Source organism: Clupea harengus, chromosome 5 (assembly GCF_900700415.2).
Source record: "Clupea harengus chromosome 5, Ch_v2.0.2, whole genome shotgun sequence".
Classification (NCBI taxonomy): Eukaryota; Metazoa; Chordata; class Actinopteri; order Clupeiformes; family Clupeidae; genus Clupea; species Clupea harengus.
The window spans coordinates 27,366,063-27,387,570 of NC_045156.1; the positions used below are offsets into that span (position 1 = coordinate 27,366,063).

Here is a 21,508-nt window from a genome sequence, read left to right on the forward strand (position 1 = left end):
AATTGCTCTGAACCAAACTGGATCAAGATAAGGAGGAGTGGGACAGAAATAGTAGTTCTTATTTTACATACTTTTAATGAAGGAGAAATGTTGAACTTCTACAGATATTGTGAGTTTGTGTAAACCTGCCTAAACTGAAAGAGAAACTGGTTGATGTAATGTACGCTGTGGTGTGCTTTATTGTCTTGAATCTTATGGTAACTTTTCTTCTTTGACAGATAAATTCCATCATTTTTTCTCCTTTTGCTTTGGATTGGGATGTGGACTGGTCAGCTTTAGGCCGTACCACAGTGAGTACCTCTCATTAACCTGTGTGAAATAGCGTTAGTACCACACATTTGAATCAGGTGTCACTGATAACAAACTCATTTCCTTTTAAAGTTAAATATAGAGTGTAAGTCAACTCATTTCTGAGCTTCTCATGCAATCCTCACCTCTTCAAATGTTAAATGTATGCAAAATATTATCAAATGTATTCAATTTATATCTGATTGCCTTGGCAGGTTTTGTGATGCCATCTCTCCTGACTCTGTTTTTCACAATCGCGTTTGAATTAGTTGGCATATCCTTTGGTGAGATGGCTCTGTTCTGACACGTCCAAAAAAACATGATAAATGAAGCCTAGCCTGGAGTGTGCTTCACCAGTACAATTACATTACATTTACATTTAGTCATTTAGCAGACGCTTTTATCCAAAGCGACGTACAAGGGAGAGAATATTCAAGCTACGAGCAATAGAACCTGGTGTAACAATAAATAAATACTACTTTACATTAGAAATATAACAAAATGAAATAAAAAGAAAGAAAGAGTGCAGAAGTGTAACTGCTGTAATTGCAAGTTACGCACTAGTCGAAGTGCCAGTTAGGACGGGAAGTGCTCTCTGAAGTACAATCACATTATGGTTGCTCTTTCTGAGGGGTACTCTTAAATACATAGTCCATAACAGCAAGACATTAGTGAGTCAACACTGAACTAACACATGGTTGTACATGTCTTGCTTAAAGGTTAAGTATCGAATCAAATGTTGAGTAAAAGCTATTGCTGTACTTCGCAGGTATACCTCCTCACACTAAGAAATGCAGGGGTTCACCATACAAAAGGAAAGGTAAACCCCCCCCCCCCCCCCACCACACACACACACACAAACACACACACCCACCCACACACACACACACACACACACACACACACACACACACCCACACACACACACAAACACACACACCCACACACACACACAAACACACACACCCACACACACACACAAACACACACACCCACACACACACACACACACACACACACACACACACACACACACACAACACTTGCTCTGGGTTTTCCTGTTGGTCCTCAACCCACCGAAGTCTCACCCTCTGTTCCATTGTTTCCTTCCATCAGATGTGTACTGGGGATTGTGTGCTGCTGTGCCAGTGGCCCTATACAACCTTGAAACGTGTCACAGTAGGTGCCATTAACTCTTTAATCATCAATGACAATCTTTGCATCCATTTCAATTATTAGCGATTACTGAAGCAATACATAATTGCTCTTATACTTATCTCTTAGTGTGTACTTTCTCCTATGGCTGTGGCTTGATTGTGTTTGCAATCTGTGGAGAAATACGTGAGTGCAAATCCCTGTGGTGAGTTTAAGACCTATATTTCATCATGATATCAGCAGTTCAAACCAGAATTCAAAAGCTAAAAATTCAGAATTGAAAAATGTTTTCAAGATTTCTTTTTAATATACCATCCAGCATGGTTAAGAAAAATTCCTGCTAAACTTAGGAGATTTCTCTCATGTTGGGATAGTTACCGGAATATAGTAGGAAAGTTTGATGAAGTATAAAAACATAATACAACGGCAAGTATGTTAATGCTTCCAAGAACCATATAAGCATCTCATGCTGATACATTTTACTGTGGTAGCCTACTTTAGTGAAGAACAACTCAAATGGTCTACTGCTCTGTACAATATTGTTTTGTGCTCTGGTGTGCTTCCCAGGAAGAAGCATAGGAGATTTTATTACAAATACTCCCAGTGATTCTTGAAGGCTACTACTCCCTTGTGGTAAGAAAGCTAAAGACCAGTAGAATAATCATCAAATCAAAACCTACATTTATGGTCAAATCATTTGACTTTTACTGACTATCTACTTAGAGACACTTGTGTTAATGAGAAATAGGGGGAGAAATCCCAAATCATTCACGGCTTCTTCTCATCCTCAAGGACCTGCATATGGACGTCAAGGCAACGGAAGTGTGCTGGCCATTTTTGGGCCATATCCAGCTTGTGGCTTGGACCTAAAGGTGACTCAACTATTTTGCGGGGTCTACCTAGATTCTTAGAACCAGATCGTCCAAAAGTTAATGTTATAGGATTGTGTTCTTTTAGAAATGAGAATAGTGATGGAGCTGCCACTGAGGAACAGAGACTGAAGAGTCAAACAGAACTCCTTTGATTGGGACAATATTGTATAATATATAATATGAATATATAATATTGAAATTAATAATATTGTTGTTCATTGCGGATAATTCTTCATTTGGTTTATGTAAACTATTGTAACTATTATAAATGGATTTGTTAGATGACATTTCCAATATTTTTTCATGTTTCTTATTACCTTTGGTAAAATTTGGCTTAAGCATTAAAATTGTAATGTGTTAACATTTACACAAGCCTCTGAGTGATATAGAAACAACTGAAAGACCACAGTTCAGTTTTCAACCATACTTCTACAGCAAAATCCTCTCATGCAAGAGCTGTCAAACTCCACACAGTGCAAAGCTGGAGGTTTCTTGATTGGTGCATTCTCACCAGTACACAACTTTACACAGCAAACTCAAATTCAAATGCAGAGGGCTTTAATCAATGGCAAAAAAAGGTACATACATAGATAGAAAAGTAACAAAGGAGGTGTTCACAGTTCTGATGGTACATGACGACAAGCTGCTGGCACTAGTCTGGTCCCTGGCTAAATCACCTGTCTCAGTGTGTCCTCCCTCTCCTCCACATCCCCAAACCCCTGCTTTGAATCAGCCGATCAGTGGGGTTTGATGGATAATTATGCCACACATACATTTGTATTTTTATACTAATATCTACTCACTTCACACTTGTAATGATATTCTGACTACGACACTTGTCATTTGTCACCTATGCCACCCCTGTCCCTAGATATGCGCCCTACCCCATACATCCAAACTACATCAGAACAATATAAAAAATAGTAAAATATAATGCTGCAAACTGTATATTTTGTTGAATTAGACGAGACCTGTCCTGGTTAATGCAAAAACACATCACATGGTACACAAAAACTGACATGGTTACTGAGAACAAGCGACTATCAGCCCTGCAAACTCGTGGATTCAGGCAGAGGACCCTTTGCAATCTCATGTATGAACTAAATGAAGTGACATACCTTGAGACAATGAGGGACAGTGTGTGTGTGTTTCAGTGCATGGGAATACTGCCAGAGTCTGTTAATATTGTTGGTCTTTTCCTGGACATAAGTATTTTCGTGTGTGTCTATGTGTGTGATCGGATGGAAAGGACAATCCAGGACAGTCTGGAGGATACTTCAAAAAAATGTACATGACATCACTCACATTACAACAGTACTCACATTGGGGCTTTCACAGTGAGGGGATGTGGGAAAACAAAACTTCTTTTTTTTGTGTGTGGGAGTCGTGACACACTGTCCCTGTTTTATAATGAGGGTTGGGTTTAGTGGAGTGGGCAGGGCAGGTTGGGCGTTGACGGGTTACTTGGCGTTGGCTGAGGAGCTGAGCATCTTGCGCACGGCCTGGGTGATAGCATCACGGTCAATACCGTAGGCCTTGAGCAGCTCGGCCGGCTTACCACTTCGGGGCACGTGGGACACGGCCATGCGGTGCAGAGAGAAGCCCTGCTCATTCACCACAGCAGAGCACACTGCCTCCCCCAGGCCACCTGAGGAATTGCACAAAACACGCATTATGCCTTACAATTAGGTCCCAAATGTCTCAAGCTTGCAGACTGGGTGGTGTTGTGCAGTTTGAACACTAACAAAGCATGCTGGAGTTTCACTTGAAGTTTATGTTCAAGATATTGGTGTTGCAAGTGTCAGTTCCGCAGACACAGGACATACAAGGTCACCCGTGAGCAATGTTTCATTTTCTACGTGAAACAGACAGCAAACAGCTCACACAACGAGCTAAACCCTAAAGTCTCTTGTCAAGGCTATCAGTTTTTTCCTCATTTATCATTGGTCATTGATCTTGTGCTGTCTTGCTAGTCTGATGCATAGAGGGGAATGTTCACTTCTCATCACAATCTCATTTCATTCTCCTTCTGGTTTGATTCACTCACACTCTTTCTCTCTTTCTTTCTTTCTTTCTTTCACAGTTTCCACTTCCTGCTCTATTTCTTTCTGGCACCCTGTGGTCTCTCTCTCTCTCTCTCCTCACTCTGCGTCTCTTGCCCCCCCCCCCCCCCCCCCCCCCCCCCCCCCCTCCCCCTCGACTGATTTGGGAGCAGCTCCAGCCCTGATCTGGCTCTGCTGCCTGCTGTTTCACTTCAGAGTAATTTGCTGGTACTCAGTCTTCCCCCTACCCCCACCAAGCTCACAAATACACAAATGTACCCACAGTATTTCCATCTATCGTCTGTCTCTCTGTCTACACACTCTCTCCCATGCTCTGACATGCACACACACACACACACACACACACACACACACACACACACACACACACACACACACACACGCACACTACAGAGGAGTGGTGCAAGGCTGTCTGTATTATCTAGGTCACCCACAGCCTCACGGGCGCACACTTACTTAAGAAGACCTGACAGCAGGCTGCCCCTTCCTAACCCTCAACGTTCCACACACACACACACACACACACACACACACACACACACACACACACACACACACACACACACACACACACAGGCGCCACACTCAACACATTCATACAGCCACACACTCACACAATTTCACATACACACATGCGCAAGGATGACAAATTTGCCCCTTCATGACAACACACTCCCGGCCCTCTGACCAATAAGCACATGCCACCACATGACAGTGTGAACTCTCTAGCCAATGGAAACATTTGTGCATAGCACATCACAGCATTTTAACCAATGAGAGTTCACTTGCAGCAAAATGCAGTATCATAGGTCAAGTAGGCCTTGCAGGGGAGCCAGACAAATGGAAGATGACATTCAATTTGAAAAGTGAATGTGTTGAGACAACACAAAGGACACACCCACCCTCATAGTAGTGGTCCTCCACAGTGATGAGACGCCCCCTGGTGGACCTTGCTTGGTCGATTATGGTCTTAGCATCCAGTGGTTTGATGGTGAAGGGATCGATAACACGAATAAAGATCCTCTCTGCCGATAGATAAGCCATAGTTAGGCATAAAGCAACTGCAGATGAAACTGTTAATTACAACAAAAGCTCACTATGTTTATCAAAGTACTTTACTTGTATTATGGGGCTCAGTATGAAAAAAAGTATAATTCGGTAGTGTGTAACTGGTGCCTGATTGATTGGGTATTTTTATTATTGAATTGCTGCTGAAGCTACCATATAAGTGTTTACTACAACTGGGTCACTACCGCCCAATGTCATTGTAGCCTGACTCCCTCGCCTTACCCACTCCACTGCTGTTTGCACCGAGCACAGAGCATTCCCCGCACCGAGGGCTAGGGAATGACAGTGGGTTATAAAAACCCACATACTCAGACTTACTTTACACTTAACACTTAACACTTAACAGCCGGGAAACATGCCCAATTGCTGTGGATTTCTATGTTAACATTACATTCAGCCCTAAAATGTGAAAAAATATAAGATTGTCCTTAAGTAACGTGGGTAATTTATATGCATGATTGAATAGTCAAAACAGATAATTAAGTTCAGAGTAGAAAATTCCATGACAAAACAGTTGAACAAGCAAGGCTCCAATCAGAAGCTGTGGTCAGAGCTGCATTATGCTTGTGGTGAAGAGGGGAACAACGGTAACCAAGGGCCAGTAACCAAGGGCCAGTAACCAAGGGCCAGTAACCAAGGGAATTTTTGTCCATACCTTTCTTAAGCTGCTCTGCAGCAGCAAGGGCCTCATGGACGGTTACACCTGCTCCGATCACAGTCACCTGATCATCTTTGCTCTGACACACAATCTGAAAACACGACAGAGGTATGTGCAGTCACCGTTAACACGTGTGGTAATACTTTCTCTGAGTAGCCTGTTTTACACACTTTCAATACCTATTTCAAATAAATCATCTGACAATGATCATCCATAACCTGAGCCTACACCTCACATCAACCTTATGCCTAAACCTTACAATTCAGAGGTGCTATATGTAAGAATTTCAAAAATAAAAAAATTAACTAGAAATAAAATGCCTATGCTCTGTGCTACCCAGATATCCACTAAAGTTAGCATGCTAACCTGCTAGCTCCAGCCTGTCCTCTCTCATGATACTACTTTGTACCTCAAGAGGCGCTAGTGAGGCAATGTATCATGAAACAGCAGCAAAGCACAGATGCCGTCACTGGCATAAGCCCACTCTGACAGGAATGGTGTTTTTAATTGCTAAAATGCCATTTCAGAGGCTAAAATAGTGACCGTTTAAGTATTTGTAAATTTGTGGAGAAATGGAACACAAACATTTTTGATTACTTCTCAAAGGGAGTTATCCCCTTTAATGGGATAAAAACCTGATGTCATATTTATGAACAGTCCTAAATACGTGAAAACAACATTAAGACTGTCAATATGACCTTTTATCAGTTTGAAGTATTCATGACATGTGTATGATCAAGATGTGAGAGTGCCCCCGTGAGCCGTGTCATTATTTAACTCACTTTGGCTTGTCCAACATGGAAGTCCTCATTACTGTTGTAGATAATGGAATTCTCTGGTCCGCTGGTTCTCACATAACACACTCCCTGGAAGGAGAAACATGACAGTAGGGTTCAGAGAGGCAGAGGGACCGGGAGAGGTGAGGTGAGAGGTGGAGTAGTGGAGTGAGATGCATCATAAACATGACGTTGTATCATCTCATTACTGTGAACTGGGCTTAGATACAGCTTAGTTATTGAGCGAAGGGTAAAGGGGGGCAGGTGGTCACCTTTGTGTTTGCTGCCAGCTCCACTGCCTTCTCAGTGGATACACCATCACTGGGGTAGAAGACAGTGGCATTGGGGAGGGACCTGAACATGGCCACGTCCTCCAGACCCATCTGGGAAGGCCCGTCCTCACCTGGGAGACAGAAATGCACATGCATTCATACACATTCACACAGAACAATTCAATCACATTCACACACACACACACACACACACACAAACAAAAAAACACACACAAATATACATCCACACATATAGAAACACATACAGTCCCCTTCACAATTATTGGCACACCTGGAGAATTAGCTTAGTCTCACACTGAAATAGTGAGAAAAATGCAACCTCTAAATCAAGCAAATTAATTCTGATAATTGTTTTTAACAAAACCCCATGTGCCACAATTATTGGCACCCCTTTATTTCATACTTTGTACAAACTCCCTTTGCCAATATAACATCTTATTAGGTTTGGCAATACAGAGCAGGGCATTTGAGACTGCCGATAGATGATGGGTGGTAAGCAGACGATCGGTGGTAACAGGAAGTCATTCTGGCCTCTGATTGTTTAAGACGAGTCATCTGACCGGAACGGAAAAAACTATATGTATGATAGGCTAATACCAAGCTAATACCAGGACCTTCATTTTGTCCTTGAGTAACGATGTCGATTGCCTGACTTTTAATGTTGTGTCACGTGTAACGCTGCTGTTCAACATTAGTAGCAACTGAATTACACTTGTGTCGGTGTAATCGCTAGCGGTAAATAACGTCAATGACTGATAAAGGATATATGTTACACATCACAAACACACATAATCAATGGGTTTTTGCTCAAATTAGTTAATTGGTAAGCTTACATTACAGTAGCTTACGCAAGCTAACTAGCTACCTAGCTCCTATACGGTGGTTGGTTAGCTCACGCTAGCACCCTCACAAACACACGCACGCACAAAAACACACACAGTCAGCCATGCATCCTGTTAATTTGGTCATTGACATTCATATATTTTATTAACCCGTTCTGTTGCTCAGAGGACTAATTGGACGTGGTCAATTATGTAAGTTATGAGTACGGTGTTACCCAGGGAGTTTTAATGAACTCTGGTAAAAAGGCGTACAGTGGCGGAGGTGGTTGTGTCTCACGCTACCCATGCCCATGTGCCAGAGGAAGGAGCCCACCACCTTATTTACATAATCCTGGACTTTTTAAGAATGTTCTCCCCTTGGAAAACTTCTCTCTGTCGAAGTGTCAACTTCAAACAGGAACTCACACGACCTCCGGTCAAGGTAAGTTGATTTACTTGCATTGCAATTAACCTCATGTAATTACAGTTACAATTTGCAAACAGTGACCTTTCCTTCCAGTTGTGCTATATGCTTGGTTACATTGCTATTCCCCCCTTGTTTTATTTCCGTGACAGTCTTCTTAGTAGTAACAAGTAATGTTAGCCCACCGTAGCATAGCCTGCTCTCAAACGCTTCTGGTTAGTGCGTAAAACTACGGTTGCACGCCTAAAATGTATGAATGACATTTAACACGTAAATGCTGGATTTAATTGTGTGTTAACTTCTGTCCACATGCTTACCAATCCACCAGGTTCTAATGTAACATATGCGCAATTCGCAGAGTAACAAGGACATGGTCATGCATCAACATTAGAAGTTGCCAAGCCACATTCCGAGACTTAGACGGTCAACTGAGTTCAACTGGCTAACCGATGATGTAAGGAAAAATTTGAAGTGAATTTTTATTTTACTTTTTTTAAATCATGTTGTTGTGGCATTTGTTTTCTTTCTAGCAGTCAATGTGACAACATAATTAAGTCTTTAGAAATGGAACAATGTAACACAGTATTTCATCATGGTTGTTGGACGTCCATTTTGCAACTGGCAATTGAGTGTACAAATTGGTCATGCAATATGACAATGCATTTTGCAACTGGCAATTCAATTTGCATTATTTTGATTCAAACGTAAAGGTCAATACTGGTTTTTACAGTTTTCTCAATCGCTTTGTTACATTTCTCAGATCAGAAATCATCAGAAGTCATTCTCACACCTGTTTGTTCAACCTCCACATCATCTGGTCACTTGTGCACATCATAATATGATTTTCTCATTTTTTGCTCTAATAATGAATTATTGTGTTTTTCTTTTCTCCCTCAGGTTTACCTAGAGCGAGGAACACCTGGGAACCATAGCAACATCCAGTTACTGTCTGTAGCTCACACCTACAGACAGTACCTGGACAGTACCTCCCTAAACTGAAATGTAAAGGAAGGGATCCTTGGCACTGAGGTCTTTTTCCTGGACCACTGGTCAGAAACTACCATGCATACTGTCTCAGCAATAGCTGGTGGTACACTATTCTATGGTGTCCTCGACATCGTCCACACTGAGTAGTATAAATGGCAGAGACTATGCTTCTCAGGTAAATGTCCCTGTGATCCTGATTTTCATTACAATATTTCGTCTGGTCCACTGTTTTAATATTCTCGCTCAGCCAACCTGTGCTTTTACGGATCCTGGGGGCAGGGCTGGCCCCGACAGTGTTGTAGCCCTAGTCAAGACTTTACATTGCCCACCCCCACTGGTTTTCTATGAGTTTAGATCAGGGCCCTGAGATGGCCATGTTAAGTTTGATTTTGTGGTCAGTAAACCACTGTTGTATTGATGTGTTCATGTGTTTCGGATCACTATCCCCATAGAAGACTCAATGATGAGTTTAAAATGATTGGCAAAGGCAGACAGATTTTGTTTTAAAATGTCCTGGTATTTCATGGAGTCCATGATGCCATGTACCCTAACGAGGTTCCCAGGGCCTTCGGAGGAAAAAACAGCCACAGAACATCATAGACTCTCCACCATACTTAACAGTGGGGATCAGGATCTTTTCAGTATGGTCATCCTTCCTTTTACACCAAACCCGCCTTGAGTGTCTGTTGGCAAAAGGCTCAATTTTTGTTTCATCTGACCGTAGAAAATGGTTGCAGTCTTATTTAGCAAACTCCGGGTGCTTATGCTTGAGGTTACATGATAGGAAAGGCTTTTTCCCAGCATGCCTTTCAAATAATCTGCTGGCATGGCGGTGGCATTTGATCGTAGTTCTGGAGACTTTGTGACCTCAAAATGCTACTTTTTTCTGTAACTCGTCAATAGTGATCCTAGAGGATTGTCTTACCATCTTCCTCACTGTGTGTGTGGGGAAAATAAACTTCTGTCCTCTTGAAAGCAAGTTTGCTACAGTTCCAGTTGATCTGAACTTTTTAGTTATTGCCTTAATGGTAGATAAGGGCATTCTCAGGCGAGTAGCTATTTTTTTTATAGTAAAGTCATAGTAAAATGATGACGTTCAACACACTTTTCCCTTATTTGATTTGTGTGTTCCTTATCTTTCCCATGTTGAAGAATGAATAAGTGAATCTGGCCTCTATGTCACCTCATATTTATTCCCCAGTGAAACAGAAAGTCATGGATTACTACTTGAAAGTTCCTAAACAAGTTGTTGTTTTTTAAGGAAAAACGATGCTTCAGTTAATTATTTCTTAGACTTTTTTTCATAGAATAAAATTGCTTCAATGTTGCTTAAAGGTTGGATTTTTGTCACGTTTTTTTCAGTGTGAGATTAAGTTAATTCACCAAAAGGTGAATTTCTAATAACCCTTTTCACTCACCTCTACCAGGGGTGCCAATAATTGTGGATGGGGACTGTACCCAAGAGCAGATTGACGTTAAAAGGCAAGTCAAACGGAAAAGAGCAGGGCATGCGGACAATGGTGGACAGTCAAGAGTAGCATGCAGTGTACCTGGGCTAATGGAGGGACACCTGGTCACCCGGAGACGGCCTCCGAGATTGACAGGGGGAGTGAGAGAGGGAGGGGTCGGGTGCTTAGGAGTGCACAATCTCCAGGAGGTAGGAAGGAGGGGTGAGGGAGAAAACAACACACATTAGAGAAACAGACAAAGACATCGGGAGAGGGGAATAACCTGTGGCTAAACTTTGGCAGCCAGAGTGGCTCAGGGCATATTTTGAGCAATACAGTGACAGTGGACGCTGTTTAAGTAGAGGTTTGGTTGTGAGTTCTTAACCATGTTCCTGTAGTACCCCAAATGCTGCCAGTGGCAGTGCTTGCCTAGATTATATAAACAAGCTGAAACAAGTGAACTGAAGTGCTGTTGGCCTCAGGGAACTGCAGGAACGAGCGTGAGGGAGCAACTAGAGTGAGGAGCAAAGCTGGGAGTGGGAGTTGGGTGAGGTAGCAGTCCAGGGAAGGTGAACACGTAGGAGAGATCCCTGGAGAGGTGGGTGACTACAGGGAGGTTAGGAAGTGTGGGTGCGTGGGGAGAGCTTGTGATTGGCCAAGATGGAGGAGAGCTCACCAATAGAGAGTCCACAGTGAGAGCCACACAGGTTGATGTTGCTTTCGGAGATGGCGGCCATGCGTAGCTGGTCGTAGGCGCGTGTGAAGAAGGAGGCCAGGGTGCTGGCAAACACAACGTTCCTCTCGCGTGTCGCACAGCCCATGGCAACACTCACCTAGAAGGGAGAGGCAGGAGAAGAGAAGGGGTCAGAGTTCCTTACCCATCATGCTGCTGAAGAATGTTGGGTTAGGGATGTGGAGCAGGTTGGGCCTGATGCCTAGACCAATCAACATACAGGGAAAGCAGGCACACCTCCCTGCATGAAAGGTTATGAGTTCCTGGAGACTGAGAGAAGCATCTGCCCTGCAGGAGGTGCTTCAGTGGAGACACCGGAACCACAGCTTAAAGCGCACATGAGAGGGATCAGCGGCAGTGTGCGCCACTTACCCCGGCTCATATCCTGTTTCCTGTGTCTGTCCTCCGACTCAAATCTTCCCACATACCTTCAGAGCTCAGCTTCACTGTGCTTGCTCTCTGAAATCTCTCAGGCAGCAATAGGCACCTAGGATAACTACATACTAGGGCTGAACGATTTGGGAAAATAATCTAATTGCGATTTTTTTTACCAAAATATTGCGATTGCGATTTAATATGCGATTTATTTTTTTTATCCTCTTTTTTCCCCCAACAAAACGTAATGAATGATTTAAATATGACCAACACAATATTAGATACATTTAGTGTAAAATCTTCTTTCCCACATTTTACATTTTTATTTAACTGCTCATTACAGAAACAAGAACAACAAATCGGTGTCAAAAAAAGTCATTTTAAGTATGAACACTAGGCATGCACTTAAACACTGTGTGCAAAATGTATCATCTTAAAAAATCGCGAACGTTGCGGTTAGAACATCGCGTTCTATCATATCGCGATTAAATCGCAAATGCAATTAATCCTTCAGCCCTACTACATACCCTATTCTCCACACCTAGACCTACCAGACCATGCCATATCACCCACTTGCAGACATCTATGTTTATTCCAAAATACAAAAGGAACTCTTAATATTGATAGGGATATTGAACATAAACAATCTGTTTGCCAATAACAAAACAGTCATTATTATTGAGAATTACTTTTCGCTTGAAACAAATGCCAATTTATCATTGGCTAATTTACATGAATCATGTCAAAACAAATGACTTCAGGAGTAAATTAACTATCTTTCATATCACTATCTATGTACTGAATTTTCATGTCATTGTTTGGTAATTAGTTGTGTCTGTTGTGATTATTTACGCACTGTTGTGTAGGTCGGTCTCTAATGAGGATCGGCCATGGCTCTGAGGTGTGCAAGGCTTTGAGACAATGGCCAGCCAATCAAATGCCCAGCTCCGCCCACTGCTGACATTAATATTCAACTTCTCAGCAGGCCTGTCACAGCCAATAGTCATCCTCCCCCATGAACGCCTGACCTACATCCTTTTGGCTGGCTCTGTGGCATTTTAAAACCGTGTTCAGAAAGAGAGTGCACTGAGAGCACATTTCTACTCTTTGTGTGAGAGAAAGAGAGATTGAATATTGTATGTCACAAATAGAATGGGAATGGGGTAAGAGGACTGACAGAGAGAGTGTACATTTGACAGAATATCGATTAGAGTGAGAGATGGAAAGGGTCTGAGTGTGAGAAAGGGAAACGAGAGAGAGAAAGAGGGCAAGGGAGAGAATCTGAGAAAAAGAGAGGTTATTTCCCTATGCTTGCCTAACAGGAGGCACGCTGACGCAGTGGATGCTGAGGCATAAGTGGGTCATGTCTTCGCCACTGTTACATTATGGATGGGCAGACATGTATTATTCAGTGAACCAGTAACAGAGAGAGACTCAAAGAGGCATTTTATCCAGCCAACCACACGGCTCACACAGGAAGACTGCCTTCTACAGCAGAGAGGAGTCCAACAGATATTCCATACATCCCCATCCTTATAACTTCACATCTGGTGCTCTATGAAATATACATTGAGGGCATGTCCTCAGTTACAACCCCCCCACACCCACCCCCCCCCCCCGAGAGAGCCCTGGTCTATTTCATTCAGCAGTTGCTGATGGTCGCGGGGCACACGAGGACGAGCATTTACCACACTTGCACGGCACAGACCCAATGAAGCATCTGATAAAGCCTCCAGAGCAGAGCAGAGGCAGAGCTGTACTGGCTGGGTCTCTGGGCTGGCGTGGGAGGGCCAGAGGCCTCTTACCATGTTTTGCTGGGCGATGTAGCACTCCACATAGCGGTTGGGGTGTTCATTCTTGAAGATCTCTGAGCAGGTGAAGTTCTTGGTGTCTCCGTCCAAGGCCACCACGCGCTCGTTGTAGCGGCCCAGTTTGGCCAGGGCCATCCCATAGGCCTTCCGCGTGGACATCTGAGGTGGAAGAAGAGCAAAGGGCTCCCACCTTATTCTGATGATTAACCGCCCTCCAACACACCTCACACATATATTGTACATGTGTTTGTATAATAATATACAATAATATAATATACAGTAAATACAAAAGCCTAATAACTGTTTATTTATCTTTACAAACGTTTATCTTTCAAACCTATAAGATATTATAAAGTGCTTGTTTTGCTGGAAATGAAATTGAACAGATATTGTACATGTGTTTGTATAATAATATACAATAATATAATATACAGTAAATACAAAGCCAAATAACTGTTTATCTTTACAAACGTTTATCTTTCAAACCTATAAGATATTATAAAGTGCTTGTTTTGCTGGAAATGAAATTGAACAGATACAGATGGGAATTGGAGAGAGAGAGGGAGTGTGTGACATAGGGGCATAGCACACACCTTCTCCCCGGGCTTGTAGCTGGGGCCGCTGGGCATGCGAATGTTGCGCAGGCTGACTGGAGGGGCATCCTCTGTGGGCGTGGCTGGGTACAGGCGCTTGTTGCTGTTCAGGATGCGACTCTGTAGGTCACGCGTCACAGTCTCTGCCATGTCTTTGGGCAGCGGCTTGGCATGCCATCCCATCTTGTCCTCTGCCACTATAGACACACACACACACACACCGTACAATAAGGTCAAATATTATTGTCTGTTACCTGAAAATTAGAAATGCAGAATGATACTGTCAGTTTTTTTGTGCTGAGCATTTTTACCGGGAATTCCTTTGCCCTTGATGGTCTTGGCAATGATGGCAGTGGGCTGGTGTCTTGGCTGAGACAGAGCTTTGCACAGCTCCTCTACGCTGTGGCCGTCCACAATGATGGAGTGCCACCTGAAGACACACAGCCAGAGGGGATCACACTGACGCTTCAATCATACAGTACGTGATGAAGTATGCAATGGCAACAAAATCAAGACAAAGAAACTAACAAATGACACTCACATACTGTACGTACTGCACACACTGTAGACCATTGCAGAAACTACCCATAGCCATACCCCTGCACACACACATCCTCCCGCACGCACACACACACACACACACACACACAAATGCACTTACCCAAATGCTTCACAGCGTTTCTGGTACTTCTCCACGTGGTGCTGAAGGGGAGCCGGCTCACTCTGGCCCAGGCGGTTGATGTCCAGTATGGCCACCAGGTTGTCCAGCTGGTAATAGGAGGCAAAGGCCATGGCCTCCCACACCGCCCCCTCAGACATCTCCCCATCCCCCAGCAGGCAGTACACTCGGTAACTACACACAAAGAAACACACACAGTCCAGTTCAGTCACAAATGTGGTTACATTCATAGTTATACAATAGATAATTGTACATAAAATGACAATTTGTTCATAAAATAACAAATTTGACATGACATTATTAGCACTATTAGCATTGTGGTAATACCTTTTATTATTCACAAAGTGACATGTTCTTCTATTCTAGCCCTGTCCCTCATTTACAGATCATGTAAGTGATCCATTAAGCACATGCCACACAAAAAAAGCATTTTCACTGCATGTGCACCATATTTCTTTGAAGAATACTTCGTGGAGAAGAACACATTACTAGTCCCAGCAGACCTTCATCAGAGAAGTGCTACTGAATAACTGTCCATTTCCTATCAATAGCATGTGAGACATGCTGGTCCACAAAGTAATAGTACTGACACGCTAACTAATACAGCTTCATTAATGAGTAGATGGGGGAGGGGGGGGGTGAGTGCTTAGACATAGGAGATCTAACAGAGCTTTTCAGACCGGTGAATAGACATGTACAGTATGAGGGTTTTGGAAATATGGAAGCGAGTAAATCATCACTAGTAGACCCCCCCCCCAAAAAAAAATATGAACATTGAAAATGAGCATAATAGGTCCTCTTGAAGCCCCTTTAGTCAGGGTGAATCACATCAAAGTGAAGGCATACACACTGCATACTCAATGTGTAATAAATGACTGACATTCTCCCATGCATGATAAACCTGAGAAGCCTTTGTTGTGTGGAAAAGGTAAGAATACCACAAGGAGGTGGTGGCTCAGAATGTACTGGAAAAACCCCCTCTCTCTTTGCAATGAGTTAATTTGACATGACACATTCCAGTCAAACCTGCTCAATTCCATTAAAGGTGAGAGACTCAAGGCTGTGAATGGGCAGGGGAGTTGACTATCTTCCCATCGCTAACCCAACCCGAAAACCAAACACGCCACCCTCTCTCTCACTTGCTCTCACACCTCACACACACACATAGCCTTACTCTCTCTCTCTCTGTTTTGATATCTTTCTCTTGCTCTTCTCAATAATCAATACATACAGTTCGCCCATGTTTGGTACTTACTTCCATTTGTGTGAACAATAAAACTATTTTTAAGGGTTTTGTCAGATTGAAATAGGATAGGTTAAGGGGAGCATCAATGCTAGTGTCAATGCTAAGGTTAATGTAGCATCACATAGCAACTCCCTTTCAAAACGCACAGCATGGCACAGTCGGGGAAGCCTGCATCTCCCTCTGAAATCCAATTTAGTCTGGATAGTAAAAGTCACAGGGCGATTGCCGCTGGGGCCTCTGATTATTGGAGCAGAAGAACCGGGGAGGGTAGAGCATGCTGCAACAACACACCCAAAAAGCTTGAGCTAAAATGAGCATTGCACACACACACACACACACACACACACACACACACACACACACACACACACACACACACAAGCTCACTCACCAGGACAAAAAAGAACAAGGTAGGTGTGTCTCTTGGCACATCAAGTTCACAATTCAGCAAAGGTCATGTGAGAATGATTGTCATGTTAAATCCACCATGTTTCCATCTTACCTGGACTTATCGAAATACTTCCCTGTGTAGGCCATCCCACAAGCCACTCCAAGGCCCTGGCCGAGGGAACCGGTTGCCACATCCACAAATGGCTGCTTCTGAAATTACAATTCACAAACACTCATATTAAGTGCATCGCATTGTGTAATCTGTAGGTACAAAATGTGAACGGCCCCAAGGTGAGAGAGGAGCATCAGGGTGTGTGTCACCCTCAGGATCAAGGCGAACAGCCAAACTTATACGTGTGTGATTGATTGATTGATTGATTGTGTGTGTGTGTGTTACTGGAAGAGAGAGAGAGTGAGAGTGAGAGTGAGAGGTAGAAAGAGAGAGAGAGAGAGAGAGAGAGAGAGGTAGAAAGAGAGAGAGAGAGAGAGAGAGAGAGAGAGTGAGAGGTAGAAATAGAAAGAGAGAGAGAGAGAGAGAGAGAGAGAGCAACTCACTGGGGTGGGATGTGCCTCTAAGGTGGAATCCACCTGACACAGGCTCAAGAGCTCACTCTCCTTCAGGAAGCCAGTCTCCGCCCACATGGAGTAGAGTGCTGGAGCAGCGTGACCCTACAGGAGGGGGATTCCCACACAAACCAACATTACAGTACAGTACAGACTTACAAAAGTTACAAAATACTAAAGATTTGATTCTAAGATAATCAGAATAAAACTGACACACAACTGAATAGGCATAGACTCCCAAGACAATAGTGTAGTATAGAAATCGTAACACTATACAATACTATCATATCAAATACATGATATTAGTTGTATTTTATTTTACGTATTATATACATGTAATTATATACGAATTACACAACATACCATGATTAAGCTAAAAATTATTGAATAACCACAACTGCACTTAAATCACCATAATTAGAATGGTACAATTCAATTACTCTGGTAAACCATAATATGGCAAATTGGACATATGGTAATCATTCCAACAGCATTAAAGACAGTTGAAAAAAACTATAATGCCCAAATGGACACTAAACACCAAGGGCATGACTTGGGTTGATCCTGGAGTGCTTACTTTAGACAGAATGAATCGGTCATTATTGGGGTTTTTGGGGTCCTCAGGTCGGTATTTCATGGTGTGGAAGAAGAGGACGGACATGATCTCAGCTGGACTGCAGCATGATGTGGGGTACCTGTGCACCAGAGGACAGGAGAGACCACAGTCAGGTCACTTATCCTCTCTCTCTCTCACACACACACACACACACGCTCGGGATGCAGTACAAATGTAGCTCCCAATGAAATTAAGAAGTCAGTTTATCCAAAAGTAGGTTCAAATCAGGATGTTTCCTTTATGCCATCTCCTCTTTGTGATAAGTTTAACATGAGATGTCAACATGCACCCAATAGCAGCGACAAACAACAGAAAAGAAAAGAAGTCATATATTTCCTTCCTGACAGCGAAAGATGGGGAATTGCATTTTTAGCAAATTACTGTTTCATGAGGCAGAATGCCGCCATTCGGTTTAACTTGTACAGCGCGTGCCACAGCTGCCTCCTCTCCTCATTCTGCCCAGTCTTACGTAACCCAACCCCGATTTATCCCTCTGATACTCTAACAGATGTACACCACGGTGAGGACAGTTCACAGCAATCGAGGATAAATCACAAAATATTTAAAATAGGCTACTGTAAATTGTTTTTTTGACATTTTTTTTTCTGTGACCTTAGACTTAGTGTGCTCTTCAGAAACTACATAGTAGCCTACCTACTGCTGCATTTGAACACACTAGACACCTCGAGCTTTCACTGTGCCGTTTAATTTGATGCAAACGTTTGCTCCCGTCCCTGGGGATTAGAGCACGCTACAGTGCAGCTCTTCGGCAGGCTCAAAAAAAAAAAAAACCCGTTCAGTAATGTGAAGATCTTGTCACAGATAAAGAATGAAGATAGTGTCACGCACTAAAATAACAGATGAAGTAGCATAGATGAATTATGTGTGTATATTATATAGCTACCATCATCTTACATCCAAAACCATTTGGGGTCAAATCCAGAATATTATTGTAGATAACTTTAATAAATAATAAAGAACGATTTGTATTAATATTCTCAATTATACCAACACAATTGTGTGTGCCAGATGGCTTTACTGTAGGAAGGTTTAACGCTTTGATTTGCAGGCTAGGCGGGCTACTCTTCGTTCGTGACACTAAAATAAAAATATACTACAATGCGCCCTGGCTGGCACGAGTAGCTCCTCACGCGCGCTCCTACCACGAAGCGGAGATTCCGAGCCTTTCTGCGCGCGGGGTGCTTCGGAGACCAGTGTGCTACATTGCCCATAATTATTTCATACTGACTTAGCAACCCTTTACACAAATGTGACCACTTACGTAATGGATTAAAAAACCTTTTTCGTTCAAGAACAAACTAAAGAACCAAGACCGTAAAATTGCTGAAGGCAATTAAATATGTTTATTTTTTCTTCCTTATGCAGACAATGTGAAAGAGATATATTCACGACCAATTTCAATCTCTTTCTCCACTTTTCAGAGGTCATCATATCATCATTGCATTGCCTTTCTACGTAGGGTACACCATGAGAACAATGAAACTGCTTCTCAGCAAGTAATGTGTGTGTGTATATCTATGTGCAAGCATCTGCTTTTGCATTTATGTATTGTGTGTGGCATGTTTGTACGTGTGCTCCACATGCCTGAGATGGAAGTGAATGATGAATCTGTGTGTAATGAATCTCTGTGCCCACCGAGTGTGTCAGGGTTGAAGTTGAGGTTTTGTGAGATGGCCTACCCACTCTGTGTATGAGAGCACTGACCTTTCTATTGTTTCAGAGTATAGAACACTCACCCACTGCCCGCTGCGGTCGTGGCTTTGATTGAGTTGATCCGCAAGCGATTGGCGATGTTCCTCAGAGCCTGGACTGTCTGCTGATCAGGTTTATGGTAGTCCTCCATGATAACTTGTCAAAAGCAACCAAATTGCACCACACAAAAAAAAAACACTGATGAATTCAAATAAATCTGTGGAGCTATCCACTTGGGTGTACGCTTGCGTGTGAGAGAGTGAGAGAGAGAGAAAGAGGAAGAGGAGAGGTGGGGGGATGGTGGGTGTGTGTGTGTGGGGAGGGGAGGAGGAGGAGGAGGAGGAGGAGGAAGAGATGGAGGCTGGATTTATCCAGCCACACACACAGTGAAGCGTCAAATTTGTAATGTTGATGGGTGAGTCTCGTGGTACAGGATGAGCATAACACAGTGCCCAGGCTCTGGTGGGGTGTGTTCATGGGGGTGAGTGAGAAAGAGAACGAGAAAGAGAGGGAAGGATGGAGAGAAAGAGAGAGATTACGAGGGCTTTGGGCAGCCATTCACAATAATCTTTGGTTACTGGATGCAAACTCATTAGCAGATTTTTTTAGATGTCCCCTGTCCTTTGTCTCCATAGCAGAGCAGCATGTATAACACTGTGTTTTAACTCATTCGTCTGTGGATACTGGCGTGTGCACTTGTTATATGTTGGTGAGGAAGGATGAGAAAGAAAGCACCATCTATTCATCTGTCAAATAGTTTTCATAGACTGATTTCTTTGTTCCATGTAAAGTTTGTTACAGTACATATAAGTATTATAGTATTCAGTATAGTATATAGATATGCTTATATATGTGGATATGTAGACACATGTATCCCATATATTTTATGAACAGTTATTTATATATCACTTAATAATATGACAATAATAACCTTTTATCGGACATATAGTTTTGCTTCCCTTCATTCCCTTGCTCACATAAGCATTTTAAATGCTACAGATGTATGCAAAACGTGAAGGGAGTAAGAGACACAAAGAAGAAGAAAAGTACACTGTGTTCTTTTTGTAGCAGTGTGAAGCATCTGTCTCGTGGTTCTGCAGATGAACTCATGTGGATGCCCCCTCAGTCCATCTCTCTAATGCAGCAGATCTTTATCCACATTGTTTGTAAATCATCAAAAAAAACCGACTCTTCCATTATGGAATCCCTCAACTTAATAGCGTGAAAGGGACTTTAATGAGAACAAAAAAATCGGATATTGGGAAACTTCGGTTTAACCTGAACAATGCAGCTGAATGGTAGAATATGACGAAACGTTTATTGAAGTAGGCTACAGCACTTTATCCATATCTTTATCATTTCCCCTTTTGGTTTCCGTTTAAATGGAAAAAACTGCCACACAATACAACTTTACTGCCATGCATTAGGTCTAATTACTGATGATAAATAATGCAAATATGCCACGCTACATTATCATGACTCCTTAAAACTCCCCAAAAAATTAAAATAATCGTTGAAATAGTTGATGAATTATTTAGGTAGCCTACTATTTCGGCTATAGCTGAGCTCTGGTTCTAGAACATAAACTGAGTGGATATGGTATAAATTAGGACTGTCAGTCACCAAGTAATGTGGATCAGAGTTCAACTTTATTCGTGATTGTAAAATACAAAAGGGTTTAGCCTTCTTTACTTTTAGGATGTCTGAAGTAATTTTAACTTTTAAACGCTCCCTATACATGGTTTCCTACACAGTTGCCCTGTTGGTTTGCACTGTGGCTTGGAGTTGATATGGTTACGGTTACTAGTATCGCCATCTTGCGGCCATTATAATACACAGACAACTGATGGCGAGAGCAACGAGGTTGGCGAGTGCACTAGAAAGCCAATGAGAATCACTCACTGATCCTGATGCAGTGCTCACCGCTGGAACAAA

The 21,508-nt window shown here is 42.6% G+C and overlaps 1 protein-coding gene across 1 annotated transcript; it reads right to left on the minus strand.

Annotated features, from left to right (window-relative positions):
• Positions 1 to 2,856: 2,856 nt before the first annotated feature.
• On the minus strand, positions 2,857 to 19,885 carry tkta (transketolase a). The gene is made up of 14 exons (XM_012831155.3): positions 19,618 to 19,885; positions 17,822 to 17,939; positions 17,236 to 17,349; positions 16,793 to 16,890; positions 15,027 to 15,218; positions 14,677 to 14,795; positions 14,366 to 14,562; positions 13,767 to 13,931; positions 11,530 to 11,686; positions 7,153 to 7,283; positions 6,887 to 6,970; positions 6,102 to 6,195; positions 5,281 to 5,403; positions 2,857 to 3,963 (listed from the first exon to the last, which is right to left on the minus strand). Exons 1-14 carry the CDS (start codon positions 19,722 to 19,724, stop codon positions 3,776 to 3,778), a joined length of 1,887 nt encoding a protein of 628 aa, XP_012686609.1. The 5' UTR covers positions 19,725 to 19,885; the 3' UTR covers positions 2,857 to 3,775.
• Positions 19,886 to 21,508: the final 1,623 nt, after the last annotated feature.